An 11,713-nucleotide genomic window follows, 5' to 3' on the forward strand; every position below is an offset into this window, starting at 1 on the left:
CACGTTGGGTGTACGTGCATGGCTTCCGCGTTTCCTTTTCCTGAGTACGCTGAGCGTACATAGCAATGTACGCCTCGCGTACGAGGTTCCTCAGCCCACCCTTAAGGGCCCAAAGTCAAAGCCCAACCAAAACAACCCATAAATTAATTAAGGCAAATACTCATAATACCTGGAAAAATCCTGGATGTTACATCTACCATAAAAGGGTATTGTTTATATCTTTTTACAGATACAAAACCTTGAATTAGTTTGGGTTTTTGGGTGAATGTTCAGTAATAGTATCCCACACATCTTTAAACATTTTGTTTCTTTTTTCTCCAATGACTGATTGCATCTGGAAAAGTTTTGTCAGCAACTTTTCGGCTCAACAAAGTGACCCCTCCCTGTAATTTCGCCAATTAGTCTTCCACATCCTTAACCTAATACAAGTATTATAAGTATTAAAATCAAAATTCATGCGTAAAGTTTATTATCTAAGCAATAAAAAACAATGAGTTAGCACTAACATAGTTACCTGCACATGAAGATGCAGGTACTGCAGCTCATATATCTTGGATAATGAAGTCACCAAGATATACAATTTTTCTCTTTACTTTTTTCAAGATGCGTTACTTTTGGCAAAATGAGCAAATGGTTATTTTTGTTGCAGTAAAAACTCCAATCTCCCCTTTATTTTGTTATTCTGTCATAGTTCAATAACAATAAGCAAGCCACATTAGGTGATATCGATGAACACAAAAAAAAACCACATAAAACAATTTGCCGGCCTGTTTTCCTGGATGACGCATCAACTCAACTTCGACTGAAAAAATCATCGTAATTCGGCTTAATCATGTTCATTTCCAAAAGTATGTCCCTATTCTGATACAAATGTTCTAATTTCAACCACTTATTTAAGATTATAATGACATAACTGTATAAAGGTTAAGATTTGGATTTTGAATCTTAAGTTAACGATTACTCTCAAATTCCAATATTATCCTTCGCTTTGCAATCTCCTTTTTCTCGATCATCTTTCTCTAATTTATTGAGTTCCTTGTAAGAAATGAATATAAAAAAATAGGAAAAAAAATGAAATTAAAATTAGAGGAATCACTATCACTTTTGCAAGCATTTCACTTATTCGTTGTCTCTTTCTTTTCCTCCAAAGTTTGTTTCTTTCATGCTTATGTACAGACCTCTCCTCCCATGGTGTCTCCTAATAATGCAGATAGAGATAGATTAAATGCAAGATCCTAGAATATAAAGTAGTTACAAATCTCAATGAAATAATTAAAGAACATTTTGAAATTATGATAATCCAAATGAAATATAATAAAGTAATGAATGAGGTAAAGTGGAATGAATACCTTAATTGGCTTTGGCATTTCATTGAACGCCTTATAGGCATGTATCTCATAGGGTTCAACTTTATAAGTTGTTCAATCCACAACCATCAAGTAAGAGAAATCAAATCAACTTCCAAATTTCATATCCTGCAATAACACTTCAAGAACCCATTGTTAATTCCAAATAATCGGAATTCCAAATAAGCAAAAGTCCGTTCGAGTTATAGATTCTATGTAGGAATGGATTGTGAAAAAGGAAAACCTAATCTGACTATATGGGGAAAATGATTCCAATTTTGACATTTGAAAACGACACTTGAGGTTTTATTCAGTTGACAAATTCATAAATGGAGTATGGGAGTGTGTGTTTGACATAGATTAAGGAACATGGGAGAGAGACGGTTACTTTTGACCGGAGGCGACAAAACGGGAAGAGAGCAGTAGAGATCGGAGCACCAAAAGAGCGCTCAGGAATATCGTCGAAGGTGGTTGGGTGGCTACCTGATTTCGTACGTCGGAGTGAGCAGAGAGATAGGACAGACTGTGGCTTCATGAATTGCATTTGAGAGAGAGAGAGAGGGAGATGATAAATAGAGCAGACAGATGAGAGAGACCGCCAGAGGTAGTATCGGTGGCTTCGTGTTTTGCTGAGAGAGGTAGTGAAATGATGGAGGAAGCTGGAAGTGTGCGTGTGTGTTTATCTTGGACTCGATTGACGGTGTAATTGGGTGGGGGGAGGCAGCGTCACAATGACTAAGAATGGAGGCACAACACGTATCGTCCAACCCGATGATGTGTCATTTTTGAAGCCACTGATCAACAAAGGAAAACACACGTGTGTTGGTTATGCCGTCAATAGTAAACAGTAGGTAAAGATAAAAAAAAGATTAAAAAAAAGGACCCCATTGAAAAAAAAAATCCACCAATAACAACATAAAACTGTTTAAAGAGGAACTTAGAATTAGTAATATTATATAATAAATACATTTTAATATAAACATAACTTTAAATATATTTTCGTGGCATGAGAATCACTTTTGGGGGCATTCTTATTTATCATTTTCATGTCCGATGATTTTTTAGAGTTGGTATATACTCTAAATAGAATCAGATAGTTGTAAATCATATTTACCAAAGTTTTTAAAATCAGGTCGGGCATCTTACCAGTTCAATGGTTCAAGTGGTCCGACCAATTAAACTGGTCTAAAAAACTGGATGAACCGATCTCAAATCGAAAATCGGAAGCGAAGTTTTCACTAAAAGACAAACATTTTGTTGTCCACAAAAAAGAAACGAATCAACGGCCGGACAATACCCCTTGCCCTAACCCCCCCCCCCCTACTAAAAAAGGAAGAGAGAGTAATCGTTGCTTGTAAATTATTCTTCAAAATGAAACTAACTGTCACTGCCACATTGCACACCCATAACCACACAAGGTCGTTGGTTTTAAAAAACATATCGTGTGTGTGTGTGTGTATATATATATATATATATATATATATATATATATATATATATATATATATATATATATATATATATATATATCATTTTTGCTTTAGGCATGCCCCTACTAAATAATCATAAATGAAAAATTATAGCAATAGATGATAGCGAAAAGGAAACTTTTCGCTCCCACGACTACACGCTTAGCTAGAAACTATTCGTCGAAAGAACTATTCGACACAAAACAATCTGCCAAAAGACTGAAAAGAACTATCTTACATGAAAAGGAAATAAATAACATCATTGAAACTATCTGGCATCGCCGCATCGCGCGGGTACGCCACTAGTGTGTGTGTGTATATATATATATATATATATATACACACACACACACATACCTTTATGTTTATGGAAGTATTGACATAGAAGTATAAATACGTATTTTTACGTTTATAGAAGTATTAATACTTTTTTTTTAATATAAACACATTTTTAATTGATATACTTTTAAATATGTATTTATATTTCTAAAAATATATGTTTACATTTCAAATCGTATAAACAGGAAAAGTTTTTGCGTATAAAGAAATATCATTTAAAAAGAACATAAATTGAATGTTTAATTAAACATTTTTTTCGTGTATAAATATCTTTTTTTTTCTGCATTAATACCTTTAATATAAAAAAATAAAGAGTAAATTACACGAATGGTCCCTATGGTTAGGGGTAATTTGGGCGTTTGGTCCCTAACTTATTTTTTTAACTCGGAAGGTCTACTGTTTGTTTTTGTTATACGCTTGGTCTCTACTGTTTGTTTTTGTTACACGTTTGGTCCCTGTCTTACCTAAAAAGATTATTATTTAAATAGAGAAAAATGGTGGGGTATGTATGGTAAGGTGAGGGGTGGGTTTGGGGGTGTGTTTATTTAAATAAATTAAAAAAAATCAAGAAAAAAAATAGTCTTTTAGGTAAGACAGGGACCAAGCGCGTAACAAAAACAAATAGTAGGGATCTTCCGAGTTAAAAAAATAAGTTAGGGACCAAACGCGCAAATTACCCTAAACCATAGAGACCATTCGTGTAATTTACTCAAAAATATATTTAGGGTAAAAAAAATTGTAAACTTAAGGGTTTTTTTGACAATTTTATTTCATGTTAACCTCAAAATTTCAAAACCTCTGCCATTCCCGAGTTCTACTTAAGGTGGGAAATGGGAGGATACGGAGGGAAAGTGAGGGGTGTCGAAAGAAAATCGTGTTCCTGAGTTTCATTAATGGAAGGAAAGTGAGGGGATGAGAAAGATTTTGGAGTCATATTTTCTTTCCAAATTTTCCTCCCAAATTGGGCGGATTTGGGAAGAAGTGAGGGGAAGGAAAATTTCAAGTTTTATTTTCTTTTTCCTCTTAACTCGGGAACACAAAAACTTAAAATTTTCCTTTCATTTCTTTTCATTTCCTTCGAACTCGGGAACACGGTATAACGAATATTTTCCTTCCCCTCCCTTTCTTTCGGTCAAAATTTTCCTTCCCTTTCCTTTAATGAATTTACATAAAAAAACTGGGGAACAAGGCGTTAAGGTTCATACGGCTTATAGTTTACCGTCACAAACCATGGTGCACGAACCATATATATTATGAACTTTAAATCAATAAACAATATGAATGATAAAACGTTTATTATTACTGAAATTACTCAACTTATACATTGGAAAGGAACTTTCCTGACTCGTGCCAATTGGACGCCGACATGGCCTATAATCATCATAGGTGGAATGAACACATTTATTGTATATAAAATAAATGCCCTTGTTTTGACTAATTTACTGTGTTTGAAGATGATTCTTTCCCAGAAATTCAATAGGCATTCACAGATGCGTCATCTCTGTTGCTCCCAAGTGAACTTGCCCCTCTAAGCCTTTTATTGGAATGGGCAATAACCAAATCTTCTTTTTCATCAATGGATGAAATGAACGTTTGCATGTGTCTTGGTCCAGATGATACAGATGTGTCTGGTTTGCGTTTAGTATACTGATATATGGTGGGCACTAAGTATACAAGAAGAGAAAGAACACAAGCTAAACCAATTATAAGGAATAGGCCTTTGAAACTCTTTAGCTCCAACCTGTCTACTGATAACTCTGCTCCTTGTGAACTGCAAGCACTTCGTAATAGCCATTTATTGTGGATCCTTTGTAACTCTCCGGTTTCAGATAGTTTGAGAATGGCATTTGATACATCCGTTGCAAGATGAGAATCCTGTTGAAAGGCCTATAAAGAACCATAAACACAAAAAAATTATGATTTGAATCTAATATTGGTCAAAAAATGGAGATATTTGATGGTGGGAAATCAACTAGTTCATATCAAAATTGAAGTTATTAAAGGACCCTATTTTGAACAATCTACCTATTTATACCAATGTCATAAAAATAGAAACCAACTTCCACCATTACAATTGGGTAGATTTTTCAAAGTTTAAATTCTTAAGAAAAAAATGGAAATATAACACTATAATTTGATAGAATTTTCATAGTACATAGCCAAATTAAAAAAAAAAATGAACATAAAGGGATGTAACAGAAAGAAATGAAATTAGGATGCTATAATATACAAATAAATGAAATGGGTAAACATACATGGGTGTGACTATGGAGATTAAACATAAAACAATTCTGATTTGAAAGTTAACATTTATGAATAAATATGTTACTTTTACGAAATTGAACTTGTAGAAAAGATTTCGGGACTATCAACTTCTTCATATGAAACTTAAAGTGTAAAAATGATCCGGTTTAACTATAGAAGTCAAACACATCATATAACATGAAAATGAGAATTTTACTTACAAATCCCCATCCATTTTTGGTGAATTCTGGACCAACAATGCTGAACTGGCAACGGGTCGAAAGGAAAAGTTCGATATACGGACGTTCATCAACAATTGCAATGACACCATCATTGTTAGGACCATCGATTAAAGCTTTTTCATAGTCTTCTGGCAACTCAAGAGGAACAAGTCTAGCTTCGGAAATGCCAATTTCTTTGACTAAATAGTCTCGGACAAATGAACGTGCTCCATATCCAATACGATCTTTTCTTGGTATTAGACTATCAATTCCATCAATAGGAGAAGAAAGTTTTTGAACAGTCAATATTGAGCTGAGACTTGCGGTATAACTCTGGCTGATTATTAGTACCACAAATAACCATAGAATGACTACCAAACGACCAAGAGTACTCTTCATGTTTTGTTCTGCATCAACCATGGTTAAGTTCATAACATATAGAAGTAAATCGTGAAAGGAAGTAAAATGTGTGTCAAAAGGGGTAAAATGCCCCTCGTGGGAGGAGGAAAGATTATTAAGGCCAATGTGCTTCTTTTCCCCCATTAATTAAAAGGGTGTTTGGGATTGCTTTTTAATCTCTAAAAATGTTTTTAGGCAAAAGTGCTTATTGACTTATGGTAAAAGTTTTTAGAAAAAATGTTTGGATTAGTTTTTGTGGTGGCAAAAGCCAATAAATTGAGAAGTTCAAAAGTGTTTGGTTTAAAATCACTTTTTTGAAGTTATTGTGGTTTAAAAGTTATGAAGAGTTTCAAAAAGTAAGGTTTTACATTGCTTTTTAAAGTCTCATTTTTGAAGATAATGGAAAAGATATTTTGAAAAACGTTTTTGAGTTTATCAAACATTTTTTTGACTTATTGGCTTTTCAAAAACCCCCCAAGTGTTCTTCTGGATAAATGACGTGTAAAAGAATTTGAGAAAATTATGGAACACTTGGGTAAATGGAATGAAAACAATAAATGATGGAAATTTTGTAAAAAAATAGGAGTTAACAGAAAAACCACTTTTCCTTGGCATTCTCTTTTAAGTCATTATTTCTGCAAAAGATTTAAGTCAAGGGCTAAATGCAAGAAACAACAAGGCAATTTCATTTATTTTATAAAAAACATCAACCTTTTATTTGTTATGCTACAACATTATATTTTATATTTTTCTTATGTAAGGCATTGTACTTTGAAAAATTTACCAAATTATATCATTGCACTTTTAGTTTCTTATTCTATCAGGGCATTGTACTTTAAAAGATCTCCCAACTGTATAACAATGAAAATTGCTTTGTATTTGGATGATGTTTCTATCATTGGAGAGTTTGTTTCAAGGTACAATTATGTAATAAGAAATAGAAGTAGGATGCTATAAGAAACAAATAAGTAAAAGTAGGTGGTTATTCCTTGCATGTAGCGCATAAGTAAAATAGAAACACCCGTTCATAAGTTAAATCCATCAAGTCAAAAATAAATTACACCTTAGTTGGTTTCATGTAGAGTTACTTACTGTGGGTGAAAAATAGGGTAGAAAAGATAAACCTACAGGAACAAAACACAAATTGTTAGTGAAAAATTAACAAAGTATGCAGTATACAAATGCTAATGCGGTTGAATAATGTTTCAAAACATGATTTGCATTAATGGATCATATTAGTGGGGAGCTTGCTTTTTTGGAAGTGTGTTTAATCAAGGGGTATGCATGTTCATCTTTCCAGCTTGGTTGTGGGAGAAGAGAATCAAAAGAAGGACGTATGCTGACTTGTGTAGACCAATCACACACACACACACACACACACATTTACCATTGGGTTGTGCCAAACTGTTGTTTAGGAGTACCACGAAAATCATTGTTTCTGCGATGTTCTAGAATCCAAACAACTGCTCCCACAACTAGAAAAGATATCAAAATAACGCCCCACAATTCAACAGTGAATGGCTTGAAAATTGCCCAAGTTCCAGAGCTTAGCTTCTTCACCGGTGTCACCACAACTAACCCAGACTCAATATACGGCTGAGTAAAATCCACCATGCTTGTCCTGTTAGTGATGATGGCAATGTCACCCACCGCAGCATCATAAACCTATACAGTCATTAGCGTAAAGTCCCAAAAAAATAATAGCTTTAAATACAAAAGATTGAAGAAGAAAAGAGCACTCACACCAGCATTGACCAAATTCACGAGATCAGTGTAACTAGGGTTCTGACGACCATCTCCGTACGGATAGAACTGATATGGAACAGCATATGGTAGCAAGTTTATTGCAGCAACAAACACATCGATGCTGTATCCCATGTACCTATTAGTCCCCTGGACTTCTTTCACAATGTCCTGAAAACTGATTCGAACTGGAACCCCAATTTTCGTTTGTTTTCCATTCTGTGGAAGCATCCATCCGCGAGGCTTATCAACTGTTTCACCTGGCCAAATTACGTTATTCAGCAGCTGCGTGGAATTAGATTGGTTCGTTTTGGGTGGTTTTGGAGGAGAAATGGATAGACGTGAGGAGTTTGACCAATACCCAACGTTCCTAAACCCATTACGCATCACATTAATAACTTCAAATGCAGGAAAAACCAGCATTCTATCGGAAGTGAATTCCATTGGTCCTGTTAATCCGTTCATTTTGACTTTTAAGATGTCTTCAAGCAAGATTTTCCCACCATTAAATACACTCAATGAATCGATATTCAGTAATCCACCTTGTGAGTCCTTCGTTTGATTAGGACCTTTGGAGAAGGAAAGTTTTCCACCCTGATCAAAGAAATCATCAAGAGCACGAGCAAGGAGCCAAATAGTGTCGTATGCGTACAGAGAATACGTACTCACGCCATACGTAGTTAAGTTTTTCCATTTGGTAATAAATTTTCTTTTATGTTCTGAATCTTTTATGTATGATCGCAATGTTATAACTCCCTGCATAGAAGCAAAAGATTTCCTAGGGTATGGCGAGCTTATGTCCATGATCGTAGAAAGCCAATCGGTTGTGATCCAAACGTACCCACTCTCCATCATACCAAGATCTTTAGCAACATCAAGTATATCTAATCCCCAGTTCGTGCTAGTGTGAAGAACAAGAACTTTTGATTCCATGAACGAAACCTGAAGCAAAACATCTTGTATGTCTTTACGTGTAGCATTGGGTTTGATAGGCGCTTTGTGGGAGATTTTACCCCTTTTGGATGCGAATTGATCTGCTAATGAAGTTATTCCATTCCTACCATGATCATCGTCTATGTAAATGGCGATCACTCGTCTCCATCCATAATACCCGACTATGTCTGCTATGGCGGCCATTTGGAAAAAGTCACTGTGAGTTGTTCGGATAAAGAACGGACATTGAAGCGAAGACAATGTAGGGTCAGTGGCTCTGAAAGATAGTAGAGGAACTTGGAGCTCTTTCACGATGTAGGATATCATAAGAGTCAAATCCGATGATTCTGGTCCTATTAACGCCACAGTTTCACTCGCCATGAAGTGCAAAGCTGTTGCATCAAATGGAAATAAGGTTAGAACTTTTAAAGTAAATATTGTTGCTGAATGTGTAGATGAACAAAATTAATGAAAACAATTTGAGGACATGAACAATAATCACCAGTGGATTAGGAATTGATTTCCAGACTCGATCTCAAGCCCCCTTGGGACCCCTACCCCGCGTTACCCCATTTCTGTATCGGGGTACTTTTACAATGTTTTCGGGTTCGCCCGCGAGTTTTACCACGGTTTAACTATTTTATTTAAAAGAATAAATATTAAGCTTAAAGTAGTCATTGTGTAATATATGTTCCGTATTTGAATAATTAGTTTAATATGTAAAGCTAAATGAAATTAACGAGTTAAAAGTATGGAAAATTAGATTAAACAGAGGATTTGAGGCCAAACACGGTTAATAGGGGATTCGGGGGAACAGGGGCTGGATCGGCATAAGGGGTGGTTTTGAAATTCGAGGGTGTAGTAGGGGGAAGGGAAACCCGGGAATTTAGAGTCAAAGGAGGAAACAGGCGAATTCGGGGGCGGGGGCGAGGGAGAGGGCAGGGGTGGGGGATTATTTTCGCCCCGTTTGATGCTGTTGCCATTCCTAATTTCATGTATTTGCCTTTTTGGTTATGGATATTTTATACGTAATGGAAGTGTTATAAATCTCCTAATTTCGTGTACTTCTTCATCATATTAATAAAACAAAGTTTTGAAGTTGATTTTAGTTAGTTATCCGGTAAATATCTATGAAAATATAAAAACAAAATTCTACAATTACAGAAAAAAAAAAAAAAAAAAGGATCATGATTGTATATATATACTTTTCGACTTGTTGAAGATATTATTATCCTTTTACCTATGGTAGCAGTCACAAGGTCACAAGGATAAAATGTAACTAAATATGAACAAAATCAAAAGTTCATTAGCCTCACAACCCTCGTAAGTCATTTTCCGGTATCTTTTGTGTCTATGAATCCCAATACAAATAGAAACATTAGCGAAAAAGTACATGGGCAAAATATTTAGAAGCCATACCCTCTATAATACTCACAAAGCCACTAGAACCGGAGTCATGAATAATTAGTTCCAACTTGGTTCCATTAAGAACACTTGGATCAGAATTCACATCTTTTACTGCAGTTTGTACTGCAATTTTTGCAGCTTTGCCTACAATCGAGTCGAAGGCCAAAACAGACCCGATTTTTACAACTTTTGGTCTCGAGTGAACATTAGTATCCCTGAGCTTGTTGGATGCAGAAATCTGAAATAATAAAATACTGGGTTTCCACAACGTTAACAAAAGGAAATCATTAATTCTTTATGCCAAAACAGAAGTTTGAAGCCTGTACCCGAGCTTGGACGCATGTCTGCCTCTGCACATCGTCAAGGAAACATCCATTGAAGAAAACCAAAACCACCAGAAATCCCCACATTCGATTCATAGTCGTCTACCTTTACTTACTAATTACCTAAATTTAAAAAGAGACTTCACAAATATAGCCAGTATGACCCGCATCCATCTATGAACTCACCTTAATGTACTGACGCAAATTTGCCCTCTTCCAAATTTAGAACATAAACTAAAGATAGATAAGCATTCCCTGCGAGAAACACTTCGGGAAACAACATGCATGGCGAGAAAAAAATACAACGGCGCTCCCTATCTTACATAAAGTGAGATTCTTTTACCTTTTTTTTTCTCTATATTCTAGATAAAAAAATTCCAATTGAACTGTGAGGAGGTGATTTGATTCTGTTTATTTTGTCAAATTTTACTTTTAGATTTCAACAAACCTTTTACATAATATGCATTTATAACCCTTCTATTTGATTACGTATTTCAAAATTTTATCTTTTGTCTTTCAAATATCTATTTCAAAATTCACCCCTATTTTTTTGCGATTTTGACACCGTTATTTTTTGTTCCGGTTAAGTCACTAAGATTTCAATAGCCCGGTATACATATTTGGTGGGTAGCTTGACCCACCTTTTTTTTATATTACAAGTTATATATAATAAATTAGTGGGACATACCTTAAAAAATATGAGTGAACCATCTAAATACTTTTGACAAAAATGTATATAATAATAAATTAGATATTTAGAGCATTTGTTCTATGTTTTAGTAGCCCAATGTTTTTAGGGTATAATCCAATGTGCATAGCCCATTACAAATTAAATTTAAAAAAAAAAAAAAAAAAAAAGGTTAAGGTGCCTCACGAACAGCCGAAGAGTTTTCACAGACGCATGAAGGCTTAAACTTCAATCAAAGGGGCGATCATATATTCATATTATACCCATTTGGCATTTGCCCACCATAGGTATATTACTCGATTACTCAATTTTATTAATTTTGTCATTTTTTGAATTGTGAATAATATATTAATTTTTTTAGTTTTGGAATTCTAATACCACAAATGGTTAATCGGTGATTTACAATTCCCAAATCAAAAATCTTCACAAATCCCATGAATTGCTCCACTTTTAGGATTGTTAATTACTTAACTGCCGATTACAACTATTTTAATAATATCGTGGTTTTTTTTTCTCAATTGTTACTTTTGATTGCATTATTCCATGATTCTAATTTCTAAATAGGCTTTTTTTATTGTTTCTAATTTTCAGTGTCAATTGA

General features: G+C 34.6%; 1 protein-coding gene and 1 long non-coding RNA gene across 4 annotated transcripts; both read right to left on the reverse strand.

Moving 5' to 3' along the window:
• Positions 1-2,048, reverse strand: LOC145134076 (uncharacterized). 2 transcript variants are annotated; one of them, XR_013718888.1, is made up of 4 exons: positions 1,830-2,048; positions 1,350-1,475; positions 515-1,198; positions 1-419 (listed from the first exon to the last, which is right to left on the reverse strand). It is a non-coding gene; the product is annotated as an uncharacterized LOC145134076 (long non-coding RNA). The 2 variants fall into 2 exon arrangements; XR_013718887.1 differs by having other exon boundaries at positions 1,350-2,048.
• A 2,388-nt stretch (positions 2,049-4,436) lies between these two features.
• LOC145134173 (glutamate receptor 3.6-like) lies at positions 4,437-10,700 on the reverse strand. Of its 2 annotated transcripts, none has more exons than XM_079069061.1 (7): positions 10,428-10,700; positions 10,114-10,339; positions 7,762-9,086; positions 7,406-7,683; positions 7,111-7,142; positions 5,620-6,026; positions 4,437-5,041 (listed from the first exon to the last, which is right to left on the reverse strand). In XM_079069061.1, exons 1-7 carry the CDS (start codon positions 10,518-10,520, stop codon positions 4,628-4,630), a joined length of 2,775 nt encoding a protein of 924 aa, XP_078925187.1. In that variant the 5' UTR covers positions 10,521-10,700; the 3' UTR covers positions 4,437-4,627. The 2 variants fall into 2 exon arrangements, with proteins under 2 accessions (XP_078925187.1, XP_078925188.1); XM_079069062.1 differs by having other exon boundaries at positions 10,114-10,355.
• Between the last annotated feature and the right edge of the window lie 1,013 nt (positions 10,701-11,713).

The sequence above is a fragment of the Lactuca virosa genome, chromosome 8 (assembly GCF_052849685.1).
Source record: "Lactuca virosa cultivar CGN04683 chromosome 8, Lactuca_virosa_CGN04683_v6, whole genome shotgun sequence".
In the NCBI taxonomy this organism is placed as follows: Eukaryota; Viridiplantae; Streptophyta; class Magnoliopsida; order Asterales; family Asteraceae; genus Lactuca; species Lactuca virosa.